The following is a 26,156-nucleotide window of genomic DNA, read 5'->3' on the forward strand; positions in this document are numbered from 1 at the left end:
GAGCCCAGAACATATGTATAAGCAAGCCCAGCCATCATGGACTGGCTTGATGCAGAGGAGGGAGGGGAGGCATCAGCTAGGGAACCCCCAAGGAAAGAAGGCTCAGAGCCAGGGGAGTGGTGGTGGGATGATGATGAGGGATCAGAGGGAGCAGACTGGAGGGAGGAGGTGTTGGAAGCTGAAGAGGTCCCAGGAATTAGTGAGCAGGAAGAATGTCTGGCAATGAGCAGTCAAGAATCATAGGCAGAAGCAGAGGCTGGAGAGGAGGGGGGTCAAGAGGCAGAAATGAGGCAAGCTGTGAAGAAGCCTTCCTGTCCTGCTGCAGCCAGTCCCCCCCCCACTCCCGCCCCCGGTCTCCCAGAACCCAAAGAGGTATGAAGAGGGCAGAGGAAAGACAGGCAAGATGAAGGCGCCTCTGGTTGCTTGGGAAGGAACCAGGGGAGGAGGAACCTTAGAAAGTGGTGGGAAGGTGGGGACCTTTAGCCTCTGGACAAGTTGCTGTGCTCACTGGACCTGAGCTGTTTTGCTTCTTTGAATAAAGAGTTAACTTCAGTGATACCTTGTGAGTCATTGCTGACATGTTCCTGATAGCCTCCTTGAGACCAGCCTTCAGAAGAGGATGGAAATTTGTTCAAGGCAGGCATGGGCGTAGCCAAGGGGGACAGGGAGGCAGCTGCCTCCCATCAAGTAAAACTATAGAAATACTTAACTAACTGACCAGAGACGTTGATTCTGCCCCCCAACAAAAGTCCTCCCCCCCCAACAAAAATCCTGGCTGCGCCCATGGCCAGTGGGGTGCAGTGGGGACAGCTGCCCCCCTAAAATGAGTAAATAAATAGAAATCCTTCTAACTGACCAGTTGCGTCACAGGTAACTTGGGCCTGCCCCCCCCCAATAAATCCTGGCTACGCCCATGAAGGCAGGCCCCACCTTTCTACAATGGATGGCAGTGGCCCTCAGTTAAGTTCTCAGTGGGTTTGCTCACTAATGTAGGGTATCAACCGTTATATATACCATTATTTGGCTGTACTTCTGGTATTGTAGGGTTGTTTTTTATGAAGCTCAATGCTATGCTTGTTAAATCAGAAGTAAGTTCCACACAGTTGACACCTTAACAATTGTATTTAGGATTGCAGCCTTAAACTCTTCTTAACTGTTTGAGCCCTTGGAAAAAGGTGGGGAAGAAATTTAGGTAAACCTGTGAAGCTGCCCTATACTGAATCAATCCAGCTGCTTCATCTAGCTCAGTATTTATCAACCTGGAAATGGATCTCAAGGTCTCAAGCAGACAATGACAAATTAATCCATTCCACGCATGATTTTATGTATACGGGGTGGGGGTGGGGGTGCTGCTGTGCTGTGCTGTATGGAACAAGCAAAGCTAGACTTCCATGTGAGTATAGATGTTTGCATTAGACCAAAACAATAAAAGGGTGGAAAAAAGTATTTTAGATTTATTCTGTCCATTGGGTTGAATCTAGACTTGCCAGTTCATGAATGGAAGAGTCCTTCTATGAATGGAAATGAGTTTGATCCATTGGAGACTCCCACTTTTCAAATTTAACACTGCAACACCACTCCCCACTCTGTTCTGAAGGGTCTCCCAACACCCCAGAGGAGGTTTGTAAAGACTGCAGGGTGAGGGAGAAGATGATGTTGGGAAACTGTGTACATGCAGTTACTCACACAGAGTCAATTAAGGTTTGGCAGACAGCCAGAAGGTCATGTGAAGGAGTAAGTCTGCCTGGTGATAACAGAGACATGGAGGCAGCTCCCTGATTGGTCAAGCTCTCTCAAGGGAATGATAATTAATGGCCTACTAACTGGGATGTGTTAGTTCAGTATTTCAGAGGTTCAGAGTTCTGTGTGTCAGTGTAGGAGTTGTGAGTTGTGAGTCGTGTCAGAGAGAGCCAGTTAAAGATTTGTGTTCTGTTCCTGTAAATAGTCAACGGTATATAATAAACACCTAACTACAAGTTCCTGATTCCTGCTTCATCTATACTGTCTGCAGCCAAGTCGCCAATTGCTTCCGTGGAATCTGCGTTTGCTAGGTCTGGCTACGGTCCTGCAACTAGTCAGAAAGTTGCGAAACACCAAATAGATTTTGCCAATAGATGAATCTGGAAAACCTGCTTCCCCGCTTCCACCTATGGAGTTCATGGACTCCCACTCACTGCAACTCTGGATCCAACCCATTGTTCCATTAATTTGTATTTTGATTTGTGTGTTTGTGTGTTTTGATTATTTTGGTAAATTTTGTTTACTATAAACTGATTCTCTGAATGTTTGTTCCATAGTGAGTAGCGCGAGACTTGCTTCCTGGGATATTTGCCTAGGTTTATGATCTTCAGGTGTCTTCTCATTGGATGCTTAATAGTGTTTAATATTACAATAGTTGGAACAACAACATCATGATGGCCCCTAATTATCTGTCTGCCCTATGAAAAATTCTGTATAAATGATATTATTTATAATTCCCCTCCCCCCCGAAAATTATATCCAGAAACAGGTTCAGGATGGCCCAAACACTTATTGCCTGTGTGCTGATCCAGATAGGAATGAGAAACCTTTGACCCTCCAGATGTTGTTGGACTCGGTGGTCAGCGATGGGAGTTGCAGTTCAGCAAATGACTGTGCATTTTTACATGCCACACTAACAGCCCAGATTAGTAGCATATTTGTGCCTAGCCTTGTCACCTGAAAGTTATTTTAAAGAGAGTGATTGTGAGCTTGAGAAATTCACAGAATTGTAAAAAAAAAGAAAGTTCATATTAAGACCAGGAGGTGGAGACAATTGTGAACTACAAACAGAATGGATAGAGCAAACTGCACTGAACAGAAGGACAGGAAGCATACAGTGCAAGGGCAGTATAACTTGTCAGATGTTTGAAATTGTGATACAGTAGTTTTGTAGCAATAATTTGATGGAACTGAAGCCAAAAATGTCCTATAAGGTGTTTCGAGATATGAGTTGATGAAAGAGATGTTTTTGTTGTTCATGGAAAATTATTACTTATTTTGCAAAATATATAACACAAAATACATTTCCCTCTGTTGCCTATATACCGTAGTATCTGTTTCCACTAGCTTCTGCTAGAAACTAATTAAAGTTTTTTGCTATTTATCCCCCTTATAGCTTTGAAAATTGACAGCAGTAGTTTAAAGGAACAGAAAAGCAATGGAACCAGTTCAGAACCCAGTGCTTCATCTCCGGAAAGAAGAAGCCCTTTGTCAAGGTAAAGTCATTAAAGGCTTTCCTTCCTGAATAGTTTCAACCTAGTGATAAATGCCTCTAGAAAGTTAATGACGCACTGGCAAGAATGTTTTGATGGATGGCCTATGTTTCAGATTTGTGTTTCACTACAACAACTTAAAATTTTGTATACCTTGCAAAATATTTGCATTAAAGCCAGGTATTGTTTTGCAGCTGTTGTTTTCTCATTTTAAGACTCAATTGACATCTCAGTGAACCACAAATTAGCGTGTACAGCTGCTCTCAGTAGGACTACTTAGAGACCAAACAATGGAAGTTGTCAGGAAAAGGGCAGACATAAAACATAAAGTCTTGAAGAAATAAAGTGGTGTGTCATCTTCTGGGTGTTGCGGAGATGTAAATGAGCTTCAGCTCAAAACATATTTTTGTATCTTTGTAAAAGAAGTATTTGATACTAGATTATTTGTTACTTTCTTCTTTTGTATTTCCAAATTGAGAACATTTAATTAATGTCCTTGGGTTTTTTTCTAAAGAAATGCAATTTATCTTTTTTCAGTTCTTTAAGTAATGTTTTGTTACTTTTTTCTGTTAGCATGACTCAAATGACTAGCATTCAAGTGATAATAGCAAATGAAGTATGGTAAACAATTGTGGAATTTTACATTGGCTTTAGATTCTTACGTGATTATTTGTTAAAGCACTTCCATTGCTTGGTTCTCTTTGTTTCTCCCTTCTTGGAAACACCCGTTTATAATACCTGATATATATGTGTATGTTTGCAGACATAGGGTGAGAATGCTTTTCACTGCTTTAAAATATCCTTGAAGATTCATTTTGTTTTATCTTTTAAGGTTCCTAGAATTTGAGAAGAACTGGCCTTGGAACAAAAGTAGTTGGCCAGTATAATGTATAAATAGCATTATAATACATTACAAAATGTAATAGAAAATGTATTTTATGTCTGATTTTCAGGAGTTGGGGTTGGAAAGTAGTACCTTTAAAATATATTTGTTGAGGTATATTTGTTAACATTTTCTTTTCCTAAGGTAATTGTTATTTGAGGTAATGATATTCTGCAAAAGTAATATCTGTTGCCCAAAAAATTAAAATAGTTTTCAATTAATATTTCTTGTGTAGAAAGAACAAGCAAATGTGTAAACAACACGAACGTTTTCAAGAAGGGATGTTTTGCATTATGATATATGTCAGCAGTTTCTAGCATTTCTGAAATGCTGCTCATACAGTGCAGACTCTGGAGTATCAGTATTATTTCTGCAGAAAGATTTTTGGGAAGCATTTATGGCATCATATGATTTTATATCTTTGATCTCAGGAGAAAATACCATTTCTAGTACAGTTTGAATTATTAGGGTTTCTTTTAATGAATAGTGTGCATTTTAGCCTCCTCAATAACTTGGTAATAAAATACTTTTCAAAACCAAATCAGTTAGTAACACTTATAGCTTCACACTTGACATCTATCTTAGAAATATGTTTACAAACACAATGTAGGAATAAAGCGTGAAAGAATGGGAAATTGCTCAGGTGCTTATTTGCAGTTGGGACACAATGAAATTTCTTAGAGGCTGATGTCTAAGGATTCCACTTATTGTACTCACTTCTTGCGCTTTATTGCTTTTACAAGTGGTCTCGAAACTCAGTACTTGAAAATAAACATAACAGTCTAGTACCACTGTGGTACTCCCCCCCCCCTCGCAGTGTTTAGTCACTGAGCTGATGAGTGGCCTCGAAAAATACCCTGATGGACCTAAATAATAATAAAAAAGGTTTCCTCTGATGTCCTACAGACAATAATTATGATGTGCTAGTTAAGCCCAAACTACAGCTGAGGGATTTTACTTTAAAGCAGAGGCTTGGGCGCAAAAATGCATTTATAGCTCTTTGTCTGGCACCTCATTATGCGTGGGCCTGATTCATTAAGTAATTGGTTTGCAGTTGTTTACATGAGTATTAAGGCTTTCTATTCAGTAGTCTTTGAGAGATACATTGTGCAAATGTTGCATGTTATGAATGCAGAATGAGGGGCAGCGGGCGAGCCCTATTGGCTAAAGACTGCACTCTGTTGAAAAGCAAGAGAAAGAGATTGGGTGCTGCTTTGCATAGCAATGACTTTCTTAATAAGCTTTACAGATTAATACACACAAGCTATAAAAGATGCAAAGAGATACTCTTAGCACATTTATCCATGCTCATCTCACTATTATGGCACTGGAGATGGGAAGAATTGAGTGCTTTCATATTCGCTTTTCTTTTTTCAGTGCAACTTCGGTGCATGAGACTTAATAGAATCCAATGTTTATTGTATTATAAATCATGGGGGAAGTAGGCAGACCTGCAACAGTTTATTATTAAAGATTCTTTCAATGTAAATCTTTTTCCACCATTGTGTGCCCTACAGCAAAATCATTTTGTGGTTGAGTGGGGATGAAAGGCATAATGTACGAAGGAGTGAGTCTTAATAGGAAGCTGCTCTCCGATTGAAGGCCACTTGTTCCCTTTTGTCTGGAGGTGCATGCCGCAGCTTCCTCTTCTCCAGCAAATATTACCCCTTGTATCCTAGCTTAAAATCGCTTTCTCACAAGATTTCTGCAGCTTGATACAAATACGTTTAAACTGAGGTGTGAATTTGTTAATTGATGGATTATATATTCTCAAAGGAATCAAAATAATTATTTTGCAGAATGGGTTTTCTTAGTGTTTTAATCTCTAAACCAAATGGCTGCAGTGCAATGTGTGTGGCATTTTGTAGTTCTGTAGCAATATAGTCAGCCAGCGGAGGTCAGTAGCATTCTATTGTTGCAGTTTTAAGCTAGATGCAATGCCTTTTTCCTTTGGCTTCTTCGCTTTGCAACATTTGATAGTTAAAGAGCTAAATTAGGGACCCAAATGCTGATATATTCCACTTGTAAAATAATGTGCACTGTTGACTTTAAGTTGGATTCCAGAAGTAAGCCATTAAGTTGGTTTTCAAATTTACTCCTTAAACAGAAGCTAATTTTAAAAACGTTTTTCTCTTGACTAAATCACTGGTTATCAGTGATGGTTGTTTGCGTTAATGACTTCAAATTGTAATGTTTAAGACATCTATGCAATGAATGTGCCTCTAATAAGCGCCTTGGCTCATTCTTTGCAGACAACCATAATGGCCATTGGGGGTCACTCTTTCTTTGCTAAATTTCAACAGCTTTAATTCTTAGTCTCTTTCTAAACCAGATGTAAATTGTTCAGTATAATCATTGTGGCACTTTATTTCATTCTTCCCTATTGTAATTGTTTGGATAGGGGAAGGAGTATTTTGTGCACAGATATATCACCAAAACTTAGGAATGTGCCTATTGAAATATTGTGTTTAATTTTATATATGATGCCCATTAGGCATTTCTTTCTTTTTTTAAATACAATTTTATTAAAGCTTTTTCATAATACAATAAGATAAAATAAACACATCTAAATAAAAAACAAAAACAGAGAAAGAAAGAGAGAGAAGAAAACACAGAACTTACTCCCAAAGGTAGCTCTGAACCCTTGTCACCCACAGAAAGCAGTGGACCCTCCCAGCTCTCACCTGGGAGATCTTCTCTTCCTTGCCTCTCACTCAGGGCCCTTCCACCACCCAACCATCACCTTCATGTGAGTATAATCCTTGGTCCCCAAGGGAGGAGACTAAAAAAAAAAAAAAGAAAAGAAGAGGGGGGAAAGGAGAAAGATAAATAAAAGGACTTCTGATTTTCTGTCAGTTAGCTACATAAAATAAATTATTCAAAACATTCACTCTGGGATAACATCCAACTGTTCTGCTTTCTGTTAAGCAATAATTTCCCAGTCTCCAGGCCCAGATGTCTCAGATTTGTTTATTTTCCTTTTTCACAGAAAAAGTAAAAAAGTGGTTCTCTAATTATTAGTAGTATAACAAATGTCAGCAATGGTTTTTCTCTAATCAAGCATATCAGCTTTGCCTACAATAACTTCAACAACCATTCCTCTATACTAAACAATAATAAATCTTTCTTATTTTGTCCATGTAAGAGTCTCACTGTGCTCATATATTAAAATGATATTCCATAGTTTTTTCTTGTTATGTATCCATTAATTTGCACCCAGTTCTGTATCTTCCATTCCCATTTCTAGTTGTGTTTACCGTGGTTTTCCATCCTTATCTAAAAAATTATCTCTTCCATTTATGCTTCTTCCATTCTTTTTCCAAGAAAAGCACCAGAAATTTTGTAGTTTTTTTCCTCTGAGTTCACTCCACCCCTTTCCAGCCCTTTCACTCTCAGCTCTATCAATGCCAAATCAAGATGTCTCTCCACATCTCCATCTCTCAATCCAGGGCTCATTCCGCTCCTCCAGAATCACAACTCCACCATTTGGCTGTTTCATTCCTCCAAACACCTCTGTGAAGGACTTTTCCATTTCACCATCTGTTCCCGCCAACTCCACCATTTCACCCTCCTGATCTGCCAATCTTTTATTCATATTATTCTCCAAAGTCTCTGTGTCTGTGTGATTTTGCTTTCCATTTCATTCGTCTCTGGTTTACTTGCATTCCCCATTTTCCATTTTCCATTTAATCATTCTTAGTTCTAATTAATTTTATTTGCTCATCAAACATTTGCTAAAGGATGCTAACAGTCAGCAGAATGTCCAAAGGTATTGTGATGGGATAATGAGCTGCTTGTGCGTAAAAGCTTGATCCCTCTGGTGTTTGGCAGTTCAGCCAAACCGAGGCACTAACGGAGCCTCCCAAGGCATGACTCCGTTAGTCGCTGGTAGAATCTGACAGTGGGCGTCTACGAAATTTACGCCAACATAAAAGTTGTTTCACGGACATGCGCCTTCGTGACTCTCTACGTGACAGCTTCCGGCGAAGGGTGGGAGTTGCCAACGGGGGTCTTGTTACCTCTGCACTATTCTCACTAGAAGTATCCCAGAGCCCTCCCTCCTCCGACTCCCCTTTTGCCGGAGCTTCTGCTCTCCCCCTGCTGGTTCCCTCCTCCGCTGCAGAGTCTCTCCGAGTCTGCTGGAGCCTCTGCACCAACTCTCTTTCCGATGACAGTTCCCTGACATCCACCTCCCCCTCAGGGCCCCCTTCACCCCCCGCGTCCCCTCCCACTGGCGGTGAGGGCGGAAAGCCCCTAAAGGAACTCTCCTCGTCGTCCGAGGATTCAAACACTTCTAACCATGGCGTACCGTCTCTCTCCCCGTCTTCCTCTTCTTCGTCGGAGTCGGCTTCCTCACCCACCCCTGACTCTGGGAACCCTCCAAACTCTCCTTCCTCATCAGTGGTCCCAAAGTGTTCCCTTCTAAATCGTGCCACGGGTTGCGGTTTTTTTGGGAAACGCCGATGAAATGTTTCTATTAGAACCTCGTCATTGACTACCTCAGCGGGTACCCAAGTGTTTTCCGACTCTACTTCCCCCTCCCATTCTACCAGATATTCCACCTGATCCCCCTTCCACCTGGAATCAATGATTCCTGCCACGTTCATGTCGCGTTCTCTCTCTTCTATCACGGGCGTTCGGGAGACCTCTCTCTCACGCTCCCCCCCCCATTCATGTCCCTCTCGGTACGGCGACAGTAATGACCTATGAAATACTGGGTGCAATTTCATGTGACTGGGCAGTCTGAGTTTGAATGCTACTGGGTTCACCTGCTGTATGACCTCAAAGGGTCCCAATCTTTTGGGTTTCAGTTTCTTACAACCCCCCTTGAAAGGTAGTCCCTGGGTGGATAGCCACACCCGGTCTCCCACCCTTATAGTTTCACCTTCCCTCCTATTTTTGTCTGCTTGCTTTTTATATTCTTCCTTGGCTCTCTCTAAGTTAAGTTGTAGCTGACGGTGGATGGCTTCCATCTCTTCAACAAAATGTTCCGCCGCTGGCACACTCCACCTCTCCCCTCCTTCCCCTGGAAATGCCCTGGGATGACACCCATAATTTGCCAGAAAGGGACTCAGCCCTGTGGACACGTTCTCAGCGTTGTTGTAGGCAAATTCTGCCAGAGGTAACTTATCTACCCAATCATTTTCTCGGTCCTTTACATAACACCTCAGGTATTGTTGTAAAATCCCGTTTGCCCTTTCCGCTTGCCCATTTGTTTCCGGGTGCCGGGCAGTGGAGAAATTGATTTCCACGTGCAGTAAGCTCATAAGTTTCCTCCAGAACCTGGAAGTAAACTGTTTCCCTCTGTCGCTGACCACCCTCAAGGGGGCGCCATGCAACCGGAAAATATGCTCTACGAACAACTTGGCGGTTTCCTCCGCTGTGACCGCATGAGAACAGGCTATAAAATGACACATCTTAGTTAATAGATCTACCACTACCATGACCGCCGTTTTGCCCTTGGATTTTGGCAGGTCCGTCATAAAATCTATGGAGACTGCCTCCCATGGCCTTTCTGGTGTGGGTAAGGGTTGTAAGAGCCCCGCTGGCGCCACCCTCTCCCCTTTCGCTCGCTGGCACCTGTCGCAACCCCTGACATATTCCCGTACATCCTCCCTCACCTTGGGCCACCAAAATTCCCTGGTAACCAACCACATGGTTTTGTGCTGTCCAAAATGCCCCGCTGTGGGGCTATCATGCAACTGCTTGAGTACTCTGCCCCTCAGTTCCCCATCGGGTATGTACAGTGCCCCTTTGTAATACAACGCCCCACTCTTTTCTTCAAACCCCCCTGTGTTCTCCGCTGTCCTCCTGAGTTCTCTGAGTTTCTCTTGGGCGTATTCGTCGTTCTCCGTACCCTCTAACAGTTCTTTCTGCCCCACCAAAGCCGCCCCACACACCCAGCGGTCTTCAGGGATTACGTGCCTTGCTTCCAGCGCCCCCTCCCCCTCTAAGTACTCAGGCTTTCTGGAAAGAGCGTCCGCCCTTACGTTCTCGGACCCTGGCACGTAACGAATCTCAAAATTGAATTTGGAGAACTCCTGGGCCCATCTCACTTGTCTCTGGTTCAGCACTCGGGCTGTTCTCCAGTACTCCAGATTTTTGTGGTCAGTCCGGACTTGAACCTTGTGCTGCGCCCCAATCAGCAAGTGCCGCCATCTCCGGAATGCTTCATGAATGGCGAGCAGTTCTCGGTCGTATACTGTGTAGTTCCTCTCGGATTTGTTCAACTTCCGCGAGAAGAATGCACACGGTCTCCATTCAGACGCATCTTTCCCCGGCTGGAGAAGCACGGCCCCTACCGCTCGGTCTGACGCGTCCGTCTCCACTCGCATTGGTTGCCGTAGATCCACGTGCAAAAGTTGCTCCTCCGACGCAAACGCTGCCTTTAAGCGTTCGAATGCCCCTTGCGCTTCTTCCGTCCAAGCAAATTTTTTCTTGCTGCTAAGACAATCTGTGATGGGCGCTGTTAAATGGGCAAAGTTCTTGATGAACTTCCTATAGAAGTTTCCGAAGCCCAGGAACCTTTGCACGTCCTTCTTGGTCTTTGGTGTTTTCCATTCCAGTACCGCTTGAACCTTGCCGGGATCCATAGCCAACCCCTTGTCAGACAACCGGTACCCCAGGAATTCCACCTCCCTGCTATGAAACTGGCATTTCTCCAGTTTCACCCACAGCCGATTTTCTCGCAGTTTGCTCAGTACTTCTCTAACATCTCGCACATGCTGCTCCTCATTCTCTGAGTACACCAGGACGTCATCTAAGAACGCCACGCAGTTCTTGTAGAGCAATGGCCCCAGGACGTGATTCATAAATGATTGAAAGCAGGCGGAGCCCGCTTGTAATCCAAAAGGCATAACTAAGTACTCAAACGCCCCCAAGGGGGTGAACATAGTGGTTTTCCACTCATCCCCCTTCCTCACACATATCAAGTTATATGCCCCCCTAAGGTCCAGCTTGGTAAAAATCTTCCCTTTTCTCACCCGTGTCAGAATGTCATCAATTCTGGGCATAGGGAAAGTCACTGGTTCTGACACAGCATTTAGGGCCCTGAAATCACACACAAGCCTGGGTTTGCCCGTGTTTTTTTTGTCCACAAAGAACACTGGGCTGCCCCCCACCGCTCGTGACTCTCTGATGAAACCTCGCTTGAGGTTCTTGTCAATGAACTCCCTTAACTCCTGCATCTCACGGTCTGACATGGCATACAGCTTGCCCACTGGCAATTGTGCTCCTGGGAGTAAGGTGATTTGACAGTCAAAGGGTCTGTGCGGGGGCAGTTTATCTGCTTCCTTTTCACTGAAGACGTCAACCAAATCAGCGTATTGTGGTGGCACCTTCCCCTTGTCAGTCACTTCCATCCCTGCTAGAGTGGCTCTGGCCCCTGCCTGACCCTCTCCCTCCTTGCAGTGTTCTAGGCAATGTGCTGAACCAAAGGAAACAACCCTCTGATGCCAGCCTACTAGCGGATCGTGTAGTGCCAGCCAGCTCATTCCCAGAATGATGGGAGCTCCTCCCAAGGTGGCTACATTAAACGCTATCAGTTCTGTGTGTCTTGCCACCCTCATAATCATTGGTACAGTCTGTTGGCTCACTTCTCCCCCCAACAGTTCCCTCCCATCAATCGTGGTTACTTGCAAAGGCTTACTTAATGGGAGAGTTTGTATCTGGTGTTCAGCAGCAAACTCCTTACTCATGAAATTACAGGAGCTGCCTGAATCCAATAGCGCTTTTATCTTTAGTGGGTGTCCGTTTGGCAGTTCCAGCAACACCTCTATCACAAGCGCTGGTCTTGGAGGTTCCGGCGTGGGCACATTCACTACTCCCTGGCCTGGCTGCTGTGCCCTGATGTTGGCAACCAGGCGTTGGCTTTTACTTGCTCCTCTATTTCTCCTTCCTCCTTTCCCCCAACAGTTCCCGCCATGCCCTGCCATTCCTTCCTTTGCGGACAAACTCTGGCAAAGTGCCCTGGCTGTTGGCAGAGATAACATCTCTTGGCACTCTTTCCCTCCTTCTTCCGCCCTTCACTGGTGTTTGAAACTGCGCGCGCGCGCGCTGTTCCCAGTTCCATCGGCTCTGCGGGCGGGAAAGACTGCTCCGGAATCTCTGGAATGCGGAAGTCCTTCCAACGTTCCCCCTTTCCTTCCCGCCTTTCCAAAGCTCTTGCTTCTAGGCGCGCTCCTATGGACAGTGCAGATTTAGTCAGCTGGTCCATAGACTCCGCCCTGGGCGCCCGGGAAAGTTCATCTTTCACGATCGGAGAGAGCCCTTCTTCAAATAACATTTGAATAGGTTCACTTGCTAGATCCCACCCCAGTCTATGAATAAGCATAGTGAACTCAGTCCAGTACTCACGTACAGATCGGCTCCCCTGTTTGCACCCCATCAACTGCCTCCGCACCACCCCCTGCTCAATCTCGCTGGAAAACATCAAGTCCATGGCGCGAAAAAACTTCCTCGTGTCCTTTAAGATATCATTATTGGCTGCCATCAGGGGTCGAACCCAGTCCCTCGCCCCTCCCTCTAGATGGCTAATTACGTACGCCACTCTAGAGTTCTCATCGGTGAAGTCATCAAACAGTAGATTGAGAGCATATTGCATCTCCGTTCTAAAGGCTAGATAGTTCCTGGGATCCCCCCCAAATCTCTGCACCAATCCAGGCACCTTTCTGGCAAGTGGGGCGGTTTTCCCCTTATCCGCATCTTGAGCCCTCCTCTCCTCAAGCCTCGCCGTTTGCAGCGCGAGCTGGACCTCCATCGCTCTGTACCTTTCCTCCAGGCTTGGACCTGCGCCCGCTCCAGCTCCTGCGGTTCCGGCTGGTTCGCTCATGATGCCCTCTGCTTGCACAAGCAGTTTACAAAGACTGTCAGATTGCTGTGATGGGATAATGAGCTGCTTGTGCGTAAAAGCTTGATCCCTCTGGTGTTTGGCAGTTCAGCCAAACCGAGGCACTAACGGAGCCTCCCAAGGCATGACTCCGTTAGTCGCTGGTAGAATCTGACAGTGGGCGTCTACGAAATTTACGCCAACATAAAAGTTGTTTCACGGACATGCGCCTTCGTGACTCTCTACGTGACAGCTTCCGGCGAAGGGTGGGAGTTGCCAACAGGGGTCTTGTTACCTCTGCACTATTCTCACTAGAAGTATCCCAGAGCCCTCCCTCCTCCGACTCCCCTTTTGCCGGAGCTTCTGCTCTCCCCCTGCTGGTTCCCTCCTCCGCTGCAGAGTCTCTCCGAGTCTGCTGGAGCCTCTGCACCAACTCTCTTTCCGATGACAGTTCCCTGACAGGTATATTTGCCATACTGATTGTTTTTGATCTTATTAATAATTCAGTCTCATTACATCACCTGTCTCCACCTTAAGATTTTCACAGTCTTATCTCTTACTAAAATAAACACATTCCTTTCCCATGGAGGAAGTATCAAGTGGCAGAGTTACTTTCGATTTCTAAGTAACATTTTCATCAATAAAAAAAATCATAACATGCAGAACCCTTTTATTCATTTAAAACTTTCTTGACTCAAACCATTAAAGCAGGCCTTTTTTCTGCTTTCAGCCCTTTTACGATCAACTTCCCTTCTTATTGAAGTCAGAAAGTAGCTCATGCTCCAAATGTAAATTTCCACTGGCAGACAGATAAATCTCTCTCAGTTATAAATTATAACTGTCTCAGAAATAATTAAGAAAGGAAACCTTTGCAGATCCCATGCCCATCTTGTGGGTTTTGGGTGAGATGATGATTCCTCAGCTCGTAAGTTGCTTAACTCTGTTTCCAGGAGCTGACAGTTTCTTGGTCTCTTGACACAGAAAACTGCTTTTTCAGAGCATCAGAAGTTATTTCCCTGCTAATTCTTTTCTCTAAAATGAATTTGATAGCCAAGACTTATGTCTGGCTATCATCAATCAGCACGTAATCATCTCCGTCAGCAGCCGACAAAAGATGCTTAATCTGCCATGATCCCCCCCCCCCGGAAGTTAATAGGCATTATGTCTGAGGTTCCACCCCTACCCCCCAAGTTTGTTGTTTTGTTGGCTAACTAATGCAAATAATTACTTTGGGTATCTTCCTGTTTCATCTCTTTGACCATATCTCTTGAAGTTCCTTCATCTGTCTTGTCCAAGGACAGGGAGACAGGAAAACTGTTGGACTACTGTTCTCATCAGCCTCAGCTGGCATGGTCAGTGGACAGGGTTTATGGGAGTTGTATTCCAGCAACATCTGGAGAAGCACAGATTCCTATCCCTAATCGAGTCCCTTTCTCCCACTCCTCTCTTGGCCTCTGTGCCTCTCTCCCCCAGTCCTCCACTGATTCTTCTGTACAAGCTGTTGTACAAAAAGAGAGAATATAAATTGGGAAGTCCTATATGCAGCTGTAGTTTATTTCCTCTTCCCGATCATGGTCAATAGAAGAAAACATACAACAAAAACAGGGAAGAAAATGCTGCTTTGAAGGCAGTTGAAGTCATCCATGCTGTATGCCTTCCTGATTCCACACACATACCCCCACATATTTCAAGACTGCACCTCTTCCACTTGAGTTTTGTTGCAGTATCTGTGATAGCATGTTCCTAACACTGTATGTGGAGGGCTTGCTTGGAATACTGAGGACCAAATAAAATATGATGGCAAAAGGGATGTGCAGCTGAGGGGTACTGAATGATTCCTTCCCTTATCTTCCTGAAGCTCCTTGCCCTCAGGCACTTCTGACCAGTGCAGCTTACCGGTACTTCCAGCATCTGACCAAAGCTGGAAAGAAAAAGGAGTTTTGTTGATGGGGAGGCAGAGTGTCAATAAAGGGTGACAAAAATGCAGAAATGTTGCCCTACTTAAACAAGGGGGGGGCTATTAATTAACCTCACAATAGAAATGATCATGGGAGCAGGAAATGATGTGTAAGCTACACAAAATGGGTGCACTACTTCAGACACTGCTTTGAAAAAGGTGGGATACAATTTGCAGCATGAAAGGCAGCTTGGGGAGGGTGGTACATAAAGTACACATGATGCGCAGTTGCAGCTTCTTTTCCTCACTGGTTCTCTCCACCCACCACAAAAAAAGAACACACAGGAGATTAGAATTATGATCAGAGAACCTATAAGAATAGTTGCCTAACTCTTTCCCTGCTGGTTATTTGTGAAGCAGCCGCTTCTCCCATCACTTTTCCCTTCAAGATTTCAATTTCCTGGAAGTGCTTTTTGGGGGGTGGGAGGCAGGGAGAAGACTTATGCAACAACTTAGCCCTGAGGAATTGGACTTAGGTTCATCAAAGTTGAAGATAGATGTGTGAAAAAGAAAGTCTTTGAATTGTGCTTCACAAATACATTTTGTATTAAATCTGGAGTAAACTCACCTAGAAGATATTGTTCTGCAATATTATTCTCTCAATTTTAATTTGCCTTTCCCCATCTTCTTTCTGTGGAGAAATTATTTGTCTTTAATTATGAAACAAGCACAGTGTCAGATTGTGATGTTCTTGATTGTATTTGCTAGTTTCTAAATGTAAGCATTAGCTGTTAGCAGGCTTCTCACCTGTTTTCTCCATCAACTACTGTATTTTTCGCTCTAAAGAACACACCCGATCATAGGACGCACCTTGTTTTAGAGGGGGAAAACAAGAAAAAAATTCTCCCCCTCTCTGCTCAGCGCCCCTTCAACGAAGCGGCAGGAGAAATGGAGCCCCTTCCATTTCTCCTCCCGCTTGGCTGAAGGGGCGCTGCGCAGCTCTCCCTCTCTGCAGAAGCCAGGAGAGTCTTGCTCTCCCGGCTTCAGCAAAAGGAAGCCGAAGCCTCCGGAGCACAGCGGGACCTTCCGCTGCGCTCCAGAGGCTTCAAGCGGCTATCCCTGAAGCCTTCGGAGTGCAGCGCGAGTTCGGCTTCCTTTGGTGGGAACTCGCGCTGCGCTCGGGTTATATACGCTTCAGGTTACAGACTCTGCTAACCCAGAAATAGTACTTCAGGTTAAGAGCTATGCTTCAGGTTGAGAACAGAAGTTGTGCTCTGGCAGCGTGGCGGCAGCAGGAGGCCCCATTAGCTAAAGTGGTGCTTCAGGTTAAGAACAGTTTCAGGCTAAGTACAGACCTCCGGAACGAATTAAGTACTTAACCTGAGGTACCACTGTACTTTTAATGTGCTTGTACATTTTGGAAAAACCTATTTGCCCCTCCCTCTGCGGACATCCTCAGCCACAGGCTCAGTACACACAGCTATGCATGGAAGATCTCTCTCTACCAAAAGGATAAGTAGTCCTGGAAACGTCAACACAGCACTGATCCCTTGTGGAAGAAAAGCAGCAGGGAAGAGAATAGTTGGAATTAGATTCCCCCAACTGGTGGTGGTGGAGTTGACAATGTTATCCATCCATTTGGCAGTGAGCATATAGGTCCAGGAGTCTGTGCATGGATTGCCAGTCATAGATTCAGGGGTTTTACATTGTGCTGACACCCGTGGGGGGGGGGGGGCTTTGTCAGATCAGCGTATATGGCTTTACAGAATTCCCAATTTTAAATTTAATTTTGTTAATTCTCACCTCTCCCTTCATTGCAGTCTGTCTCTTCCATTATTAATTAAAGCTTTTCCACAGAGAAGGCCTAGTGTGTTGCACTGGGGGCTGCAGTAGGAAGGGTGAATCACTACAGATCAGGGGAAGCAGCTTGAGAGGGTCATGCATGAAGGTCAGGAGAATTCTCCAGTTCAGCTTTTAAAACAAAATTTCTTAGAACATGCTGTGAAGAAGTGCTACTGAGAAAGATCAAATTTGTTTGTCCTCCATTTCAAAGCAATTTGAATTTGAAACTTGATATTTACAGATTAATAATTTTTTGATGCAGGTTTGGTGACTAGACTGCAGTGAAAATGTATAATATTTGTATTCCCAGTTTAAGGAGGTTTTGTCAGAAAACGCCATCTTTCCTCTATTAGATCTCCAACAGTAAAATAGATTGGAGGTCCATTTTTTTGGTCCTTTATCACAAGACTCTTAATAGAATAGTTAATTCTCTAACATCATTGCCCCTTATGAGATTATTTCACAGCAACAGCAGCACAATATGCATGCAACACACAAAAGATCAAAATGATTCCAGCTTGTTTGGCAGATTCAAAAGGGTCTGTGATGCTCAAGATATGAGAGCATTCATTTAGCAGAACAGAATGGTGACTGTATTTGCATCAAGGTAGATCAAAAGCAGCTGAAAGCCTACATCATTTACATAGGAACGGGGTGAGACTATGGGAACCCAACTGTTGAGTCCTAGCAATACATATTCAAGCTGGCGAATAAGAATATAGTGGATAAATTAAATTTTATTCTAATACCTTTTAGAATCCAGATTGTTGACTTTTTAAAAGCTCAGGTATCTTTAGCCAAGGACATTCAGTATAATAAATTGGCAACTGTGAATAAATTTTGAAGCCTTTTTATACTTACAGTGGAGCTAGCCTTCAGAGAAAATCTGCTTCCTACAAAATGAAGGCAGTTTCTGTGTAATATATGTTTTAAAACTTATTTACAGGTTTGGGCTTCCCATGGATATTAGAGTGAAGATGCATAACATTTTAATATTGCCACTAGTGAGTCCTGTTTCTGATCTTTGAAGCTGACTTCTCAGTTTGCATTTATCAGCTTGTGTCCCATGGTGTGTTTGTATTTTATTGTTTTATATATATTTATGGCAAATATATGTTTAGATATCTATGTATTATTAAATCACAAACAATTGCAAAACTATACTGGGTTTGAAGAAGGAAGATGTGTTGCTAATGTTACAAGCTGCAGCCAATAAACATCCTTCATGGTTTCTGTCCTTCATTGAAAGTGAACCATGCTGAAAACTTGCAGAAATAGTTTTTCAGAGCTAATGCTTGTATAGAAAAAGGTAAATATGTACAGAACATGATGAAGATGCTTTCAAGGTGGCCACTCCTCTTAAAAGGATCCATGTGTTCTTGCCCTGTTTGTGTTCAGTTTCACAACTGTGTCCAAGTATGTTTGGGTATAGTCACAGAAGCACTGATGTCAATGTACTTCGTAACCCATTTAAAATATCTTTTATAGGGATGAAAACCAAAGGGGAATGGTATCAACAATAAAATCCAAAGGTAAGTATAGAGTTTGCAATAACATAAACAATTGGGGTTGCCTTCCACCTTGGTTTGTAAGAACATGGGAAGATTCAAGACGGTTTAACAAATGCTTCATCTAGTCCATCCAGCAACTTGTTTCTACCAGGAGTCAGCCAGTGATCTGAGAAGTTTATAAGCAGGACCTGAAGGCAACAGCCCTCCAACATTTGTTTGCCCAGAGCGGTTGGTATACAGAAATCATAGATAATAGCTGCATATAAACCCCCCACTTTTGAATGCAGCCAGTGGCAATCATCACTTGTAGCAGTTAATTCTATAAGACTAAAACTCCTGTCATCCTTGATCATGGGCCACTTTTGCTGAAGCTGATGACAACTGTAGTTGAAAACATCTGGAGGGCAGCAGGTTGGGGAAAGGTTAGTTTCCTGGGATATTTGACCAGGCATCAGAAGAAATTTCCACCATGACAGCAATATCCCTTTCCCATCAGCCCAAGATCATTCTTGTTCTATAGGATAGATACACACACGATACACCAGCACCTGAATAGTAGGATATTCTTTGCCCCAGTAGTCATAACGTGCTGGAAAGGCAAGAAGTATGCATGGCATTTTTGTGGGTCACCCAACAACAGCTATGTTGAGAAACTAACAGATAACTTAAAGTCCTTAATAGACCATATAGAAGTAAGAATTTAGAGTTAGGGTAGAGTTCTGTGAGTGTAAGCCATCCATACCAGCAGATCCCAACTGGAAAAATGTTAATGAAAATGAAATAATTTATTCTTCAATTGATTATAAGCAGCTCCCCATCCCACAGTTTCTGCACCAAAAATCTGTTTCATGAAACCAGTTATTATTACCAGAGTTTCCCCCAAGAAATCTGAGACTGTGCCTGTGTGAAGCCAACCTCTCCTCTGCACTTTTCATGCTTCTCCTGGTTCTGGGAGACCAGCAGGGAGCTTGTTGCAGCAGGAGGGGGAGACACCCGCCTGACTCATCTCTGTGTCTTGGCCTCCCTCATCTCACTCTCCTGCTTCTGGACTCCTGCTTCTGATTCTGGACTTCTCTCTGCCACAGACTCGCCCATCTCACTAAACCCTGTTACCTCCTCAGCTTCCAACACCACCTCTTCCTACTCTTCTCACTCTGACCACTTATCGTTGTCCCACCACCACTTTCTTCTTCTTCTGTCCCACCACCACCTTCTTCCCTTGGGGGTTCCCCAGGTGGTGGTTCTCATCATTCCTCTGTGTCATGACAGTTGCCTGTTGAAAACCGGATATTGCCATTTTTATTTGTTATATGCTATATTTTGTTTTCCTAATGCAGCCTTCTGGGGTGATTCTGATGACAGTAACTCTGAGATTGAAGAAGCACTGCGTCCTCAAGTGCATTCCTCACAAAAAGATGAATTTGATGACTTCTATGATTGAGGACCAACATTTCCCCCACATACATGTTCTAAAAAGCTCAAAGGAAGTTTTTCCTAGGGGGTGATTTAGAACCAAGGTGAATGTAATGCTTTTCCTTGTTTGAAATTCACAAAACTTGGGCAGGGGGCACACAAATCAATTTGAAACAGGAAAACTGAGGGTAGGGTACTGTTTTCCTTCCCTCTTTGTTGCTGATTGCTCCACTAAAAGCAGGGGGTGTTTTCTTAAAAAAAAGTCTAACAGACTACAGTTATATGCACATACCTATAATGTGCAGTTGGGCCAAATTTAGGGGGGAAACAGATTTGTTGTTATTCACAAAATTACTAATTGTGTGATGTTTAAGTGATTAGCAGTCATGGGAAGGTGTATGTGATCCAGACCGAAACCATGCCCTGCTGCAGTACTGATCCAGATTTCTATTCATTTCTGTCCTAATGCCCCCCCCCCCCCGCAATTTTGTCTTTTTCCATTGGGATGTAGGAATAAACCATATTATTTCAGAAATCAAAGTTTCAGATGTGTGACTCAGCCACATAATGTTTTATTTTGTATTTACTTTGTCTTGTTCTAATAAAATGCACTCTTGACAATGTACTTAAAGAAACTCTTATTACTGCATTTAACGTATTGAACTGTGTGATTTTTGTTTCATATACTGAAATCTATAAAGACTATAGTTAAGTATTGTTCAATGGAATATTGGGCTGCTTGCAACTGCCCTGAACATGATGTCACACCACCTCCTCAAGAATACATAATGGGATCCAGAACTGTTGCCCAGTCACTAATATTTTCTTCTTGCATAAGGTGATCAACAAACCACTTCTGATGCTGCTCCTCAACAGCTCCCCCCACCCTGCCGCTGCAATGAATGCAAATAACCACCCTAGGATTCTTAGCAACTAGTTAGTAGTATTCTTCGGTCACTTATGGCTTACTCTGTGGCTTACTCCACTTATATGGATCAGGAAAGGCTGTAGCCTGCTCATCAGCTGCAGCCATAGCAGTCAGGATGGGTCCGAAGGACTTCCTGTGGACATTAAATAATTACAGTGCTACCTTGGTTCTCAAACTTAATCCCTTCCGGAAGTCTGTTCCAAAACCAAAGCATTCCAAAACCAAGGCGTGCTTTCCCATGGAAAGTAATGCAAAATGTATTAATCCGTTCCAGACAATTAAAAACAACCCCTAAAACAGCAGTTTAATATGAATTTTACTATCTATTGAGACCATAAAATGAAAGCCATAAATCAGGCTGCAATCTACTTTTTGTTGTTGTTTAGTCGTTTCCGACTCTTCGTGACCCCCTGGACCAGAGCACGCCAGGCACTCCTGTTTTCCACTGCCTCCCGCAGTTTGGTCAGACTTATGCTAGTAGCTTCGAGAACACCGTCCCACCATCTCATCCTCTGTCTTCCCCTTCTCCTTGTGCCCTCAATCAAAGCATGAATTCTTCGGCGATCAGCCTTCTTTATGGTCCAGCTCTCACTTCTATACATCACTACTGGGAAAACCATAGCTTGAAGCATACGGACCTTGCAATCTACTACCCAGTATCAAAAACTGGCAGTGATCTACCCATTGCCATTGGAGGGACGAGGCGGAGGGAGGAGTTTAAGTGGAAGGGACGAGAGCATGGGGTGTGTGGGGGGAAGGAGGTGGCCAACTGGATGCGGGAGGGGGAGTTTAAGTGGGGAGGAAGGAAAGGGAGGCAAAAGTTTTCTCCCCACACCCAAGTCAGCCCTCCCCCCCCCCTGCATGTTTTCCGGCATCTTCCTATGGGCAGCATGACTTTGGGCACTAGCGGCACTCAGACACAGCAGCAGCACTGGAGCATGAAGAGGAGGGAGGCAGTGGCGGCTGCTCTTGGCTGCGCTCCTAGCTGCTGGATGCTGAGCCGGGTGGGCTGGAGCCTGCCCACAGTGTGAGCACCCCGATCCCCCGCTCGAGAATGTGGTGCCCACACTGCCTCGCCTGGACCTCGCTTGGGGTCGGGCTTAGAACGGGAGGGGGGAAGGCGAGGGGGCAGGAATGTCAACCTGCCCAGCATAGTTCCCCCACCATACACTCCCCCCCCCAAACACTGTCTCTCTGCGCGCTGGGGGAGAGTTGCCAGCTTCCAAGTCTCCCTACTCCAGTCACTTACATTCCGAAGAGCTGCCCAACTCCACTTCATACCCAGGAAATAGGCACTTCCCAGCAGAGGGAAGGGAAGGGAAGGAAGTGGCAGCAGTCATTGCTGGAGCCAAGCCGCTGGCTCAGAACAGAAATGTGTACGCAAATCGGAGCAGATTCGGCTTCCGAAAAAAGTTCGGAAACCGGAACACTCATTTCTGGCTTTGAAGTGTTTGGGTTCCAAGTAGTTCGAGAACCAAGCTGTTCAAAAACCGAGGTACCACTCTATAAAGCTTCGTACACAGTCCAACCCATCACACTTCTGCGCCTCCCCCCCCCCCCACTTTAGAAGCAATATGCCCAGTCCCTTGTCCTTTGCCTTTCACCTTGAGTGCAAGGCCACACTCTCTCACAAATGGTATGGGGTAGTAAGGAATGCTGCTTCTCACTGCCAGCCAGCCAAGCTGAACAGTGAATCCTCTCAAATAGCCAGCACATTTCCCTCATAGTAGGTCTGGGCTGTAAAGCAAGAATAAAAGGCTTTGGTGAGGAGGGGGGAGGAATGAAGATCGCTACAGACATCAACAGCATCCAGCAGCCTTGACTCTCAAATGCTGGACAGCTCCCATGGCACCTTGTCAAGGCAGGGAACTGTCCAACATGCTGAAGGTTGAACACTTGGCCCAGGCTTGGTGCTCACTGAGTTGGCAGCAGCAGCAGGCAGCCTGGGCGTGGGGCCAAGAGCACACCCAGTGCAGATTCTCTTCTACAGAGCCTTGCAGCATGCCACTCAACACCTGTACTTGGCACCATTGTGGTTCTGCTGCACTGCTAATGTGGTGCTGTCCTGAGCCAAGTTGGTGTGGCAGCTGCCATTAATGTCAAGCTAGGCAGAGGCCCCTGGGACCAAGGATGGGATGAAGGTGACCTCTGCATGGGAAGATTTGCATGGCACGAAGGCACATGACTGTGTTGCCATGGAGTTACTTGGGCTGTGATGCAGCGCCCTCTGTGCAGTCCCAGCATCCTAATGGCATCCTCTAGTGAGCCCCATGGCCCTGGGCCCCCTCAATCAGACATGCAGAATATCAGTAGGCTGTGATGACAGCTCATGGTACTTTCTGCTGATGTTTCCCTCCACGCTCCTTCCAGCTTCCCCCCTAGTTACATCTGCTCTGCTAGAGGTAGTCCTTTTCCACTTGGGAAATGGGCCAAGTGTGGCAAGAAGCAGATGGTTAAAAAGATTATAAAACTGTTCCATAGGAAGGAACAGAAGTGCAAGGGAGGGAAGCAGAGATAATGGCAGATGGCTTCTCCAGCTGTAGTGTTCCGCCCGCCCCCCCAGGTATCAACAGATTTATAAAGGCGCAGGTGGAAATTTATAAAGTAAAATGTGCAGGCACCCCACTAAATGATTTCCTTGAAGTCAGCCTGGCTGCTCCCAAAGTTCAATATTTTTAGCAAATGAATGAGGTCAGAACTGTGAAGGATGAGTGAATTCTTTGGACTGGGGTGCTGAAGAGGGGCTGTTTTGGCCTCCTTTATAGTGCACATTTCTTTCCTGCTTCTAGTCCTTGGAACAACCATAGTTCTGAAGACCTGCTGGATTTCTGCTTTGGCTTTTCTTTCCTCCAACCTCAATGTTATTTTCTGCAAATGCTGAAAATACACAATAAGTAGCTGACACCCAAGCAGTCATTAAAAAAATTCATTGTATAGTTAACTTACCATGCAAAGGCCTACATATATACTCAGAAGTCTCCTTGTGTCAATGGGGCTTACGCCCAAGTTGGCATCTACTGGATTGCAGCCTTGGTTTTCTTGTGCAGAAGGATCAGATCTTAAATACAGGCAACCCACTATGTGTAATGTTATTTTACCTTGTTCCTGACTAGATAACACCTCACATTTTAGTATCAAATGCAAAATATGTCAAATTTGAAAGTATGAAGGAAGCAATAATTTAGTTCTTGGTATAAAAACTGATCACAAACAAATATGAGGCACTGACAGCCATTTCACATAATATATCTGAATCTATTTGACCGTTGTTTTTAATTTAAAAAACGTCATGAATTAAATAGATATGTTATTAACTGAGTTATAGCTCTTGGTATTGACATACCTAAATATTTAACAGATTTGGAACAAATGTGGAATTGCTATTCCTTAAATGTATGGGTGAGGGACGCAGGTGGCGCTGTGGGTTAAACCACAGAGCCTAGGACTTGCCGATCAGAAGGTCAGCAGTTCAAATCCCCGCAACGGGGTGAGCTCCCATTGCTCGGTCCCTGCTCCTGCCAACCTAGCAGTTTGAAAGCACCTCAAAGTGCAAGTAGATAAATAGGCACTGCTCTGGCAGGAAGGTAAACAGTGTTTCCGTGCGCTGCTCTGGTTCGCCAGAAGTGGCTTAGTCATGCTGGTCACATGACCTAGAAGCTGTACGCCGGCTCCCTCGGCCAATAAAGCGAGATGAGCGCTGCAACTCCAGAGGCGGCCACGACTGGACCTAATGGTCAGGGGTCCCTTTACCTTTAAATATGTAGGTATGCAAATTTTCACCTATTGGCTTCAATTTTCTTTTTGTACCGGCTAATGGAGCACAAAATATGGTCTGAAGCTCAACATCAAAAAAACTAAGATCATGGCCACTGGTCCCATCACCTCCTGGCAAATAGAAGGGGAAGAAATGGAGGCAGTGAGAGATTTTACTTTCATGGGTTCCATGATCACTGGAGATGGTGACAGCAGTCACAAAATTAAAAGACGCCTGCTTCTTGGGAGAAAAGCAATGACAAACCTAGACAGCATCTCAAAAAGCAGAGACAACACCTTGCCGACAAAGGTCCGTAAAGTTAAAGTTATGGTTTTCCCAGTAGTAATGTATGGAAGTGAAAGCTGATCGCCGAAGAATTGATGCTTTTGAGTTATGGTGAGAGTCCCATGGACTGCAAGAAGATCAAACCTCTCCATTCTGAAGGAAACCAGCCCTGAGTGCTCACTGGAAGGACAGATCGTGAAGCTGAGGCTCCAAGACTTTGGCCACCTCATGAGAAGAGAAGACTCCCTGGAAAAGACCCTGGTGTTGGGAAAGATCAAGGAGAAGGGGATGACAGAGGACGAGATGGTTGGACACTGTTCTCGAAGCTACCAGTATGAGTTTGACCAAACTGTGGGAGGCAGTGGAAGACAGGCAGTGGAAGACAGGCGTGCTCTGGTCCATGGGGTCACGAAGAGTCGGACACAACTAAACAACAACAAATGGATAACTTGATATTTTACCAAAGGCATCTATCATTTGCATCAACACAGGAATAATAGAACAGAACTGTAGAGTTGGAAGGGATTCTGAGGGTCATCTAGTCCAACCGCCTGCCATGACGGTGTGGGGATCAAACCTTGGTGTTATCAGCACCACACTCTAAGCAAGTGAGCTAGCCACAGGGAACAGTATTATGACGCTTAGAAATAAACAGAAGAATATCATCTGCAAATAAAACCAATATATATTCAGCTGAATTATAGATTGCTCCGTAGATCTCCCTGTGTTGTCCAATAGCACAAGCTAAAGGGTTCCAAGCAAATATTCAAAAGCAAGGGTGAATAATAATATAATGTAATACCTTAATCCATGTTATTAATTCCAACGGAAATCCGAATTTCTATAATGCAACTACCACATACCGTTTCGAAGCTGAAAAAAACCTTTGATAAAATATATAATGTTAAAATTATAAACTGATTTTTTACATGTCTGTTAAGCCCACAACTACCCTGATATTGTTATACAAGTAAATAGGAATGAATGTCATTTCCAGCTCCGCGCCTCCCCTGCCCTCCAGAGTCTCTCACGCGGCTCCCGGGAAGGCGCGCGCCAGGCAAAGCATTCAGGCGCCCGAGCCCTTCGAAGCGCGCATGCGCCCACGGCCGCGCGCCCGAACCTTCGCTTTCTCTTTGTGCGCATGCTCCCTCCAGGTTCCAAGATGGAGGCGTCAAGCGAGGTCGCCGGTCACGTGGGCAGAAATTTCAAGGCGCCCCGCCCGCATCACGGCAGCTCTGACCCGGTGACCCGGAAGCGCTCCTCAGCCTGCGCGGGTCTCTTGCCTCGCGGTGTTGCCGGGCTGCGCGCAGCGCGAGAGGCGTCCGATGGGGGTTCCGGCTTTTTTCCGCTGGCTGAGCCGCAAGTACCCGGCCATCATCGTGTCCTGCGTCGAGGAGAAGGTGAGGCGGGCGGGCGGGCGGGCGGGGCCCTGGCTGTGCGGCCTTGTCAGACCCCGGGCCCCGGCTGAGGGCGGCGGGGAGGGCCGGGGGCCGCGGAGCATCTGGCCAGGCCTCCCGCAACCCCCCCCTCGGGCTTCTCCTGGTCCGCGGCGCAGATGCTCAGAACTTAGCCCGAGATCAGCC

General features: G+C 44.9%; 2 protein-coding genes across 10 annotated transcripts in view; both read left to right on the forward strand.

The window, feature by feature from the left end:
- KIZ (kizuna centrosomal protein) overlaps positions 1–26,156 on the forward strand; it is a 175,782-nt gene that overhangs the window by 56,689 nt on the left and 92,937 nt on the right. For 7 of the 9 annotated variants that reach the window (XM_081917793.1, XM_081917796.1, XM_081917798.1 and 4 more), the window contains 3 exons: positions 3,137–3,236; positions 18,171–18,214; positions 19,531–20,231. In XM_081917793.1, the coding sequence (XP_081773919.1) occupies positions 3,137–3,236; positions 18,171–18,214; positions 19,531–19,634 (248 nt within the window). In that variant the 3' untranslated portion in view covers positions 19,635–20,231. Of the gene's footprint in view, positions 1–3,136; positions 3,237–16,697; positions 16,789–18,170; positions 18,297–19,530; positions 20,232–26,156 lie in introns of those variants that run through there. The other 2 variants (XM_081917797.1, XM_081917795.1) reach the window with 2 other exon arrangements.
- Positions 25,835–26,156, forward strand: part of XRN2 (5'-3' exoribonuclease 2) — a 62,118-nt gene continuing 61,796 nt past the window's right edge. The window contains exon 1 of the mRNA XM_081917755.1: positions 25,835–25,973. Coding sequence (XP_081773881.1) covers positions 25,899–25,973 — 75 coding nt within the window. The 5' untranslated portion in view covers positions 25,835–25,898. The remainder of the gene's footprint in view (positions 25,974–26,156) is intronic.

The sequence above is a fragment of the Podarcis melisellensis genome (assembly GCF_964234715.1).
Source record: "Podarcis melisellensis genome assembly, chromosome: 7".
NCBI lineage: Eukaryota > Metazoa > Chordata > Lepidosauria > Squamata > Lacertidae > Podarcis > Podarcis melisellensis.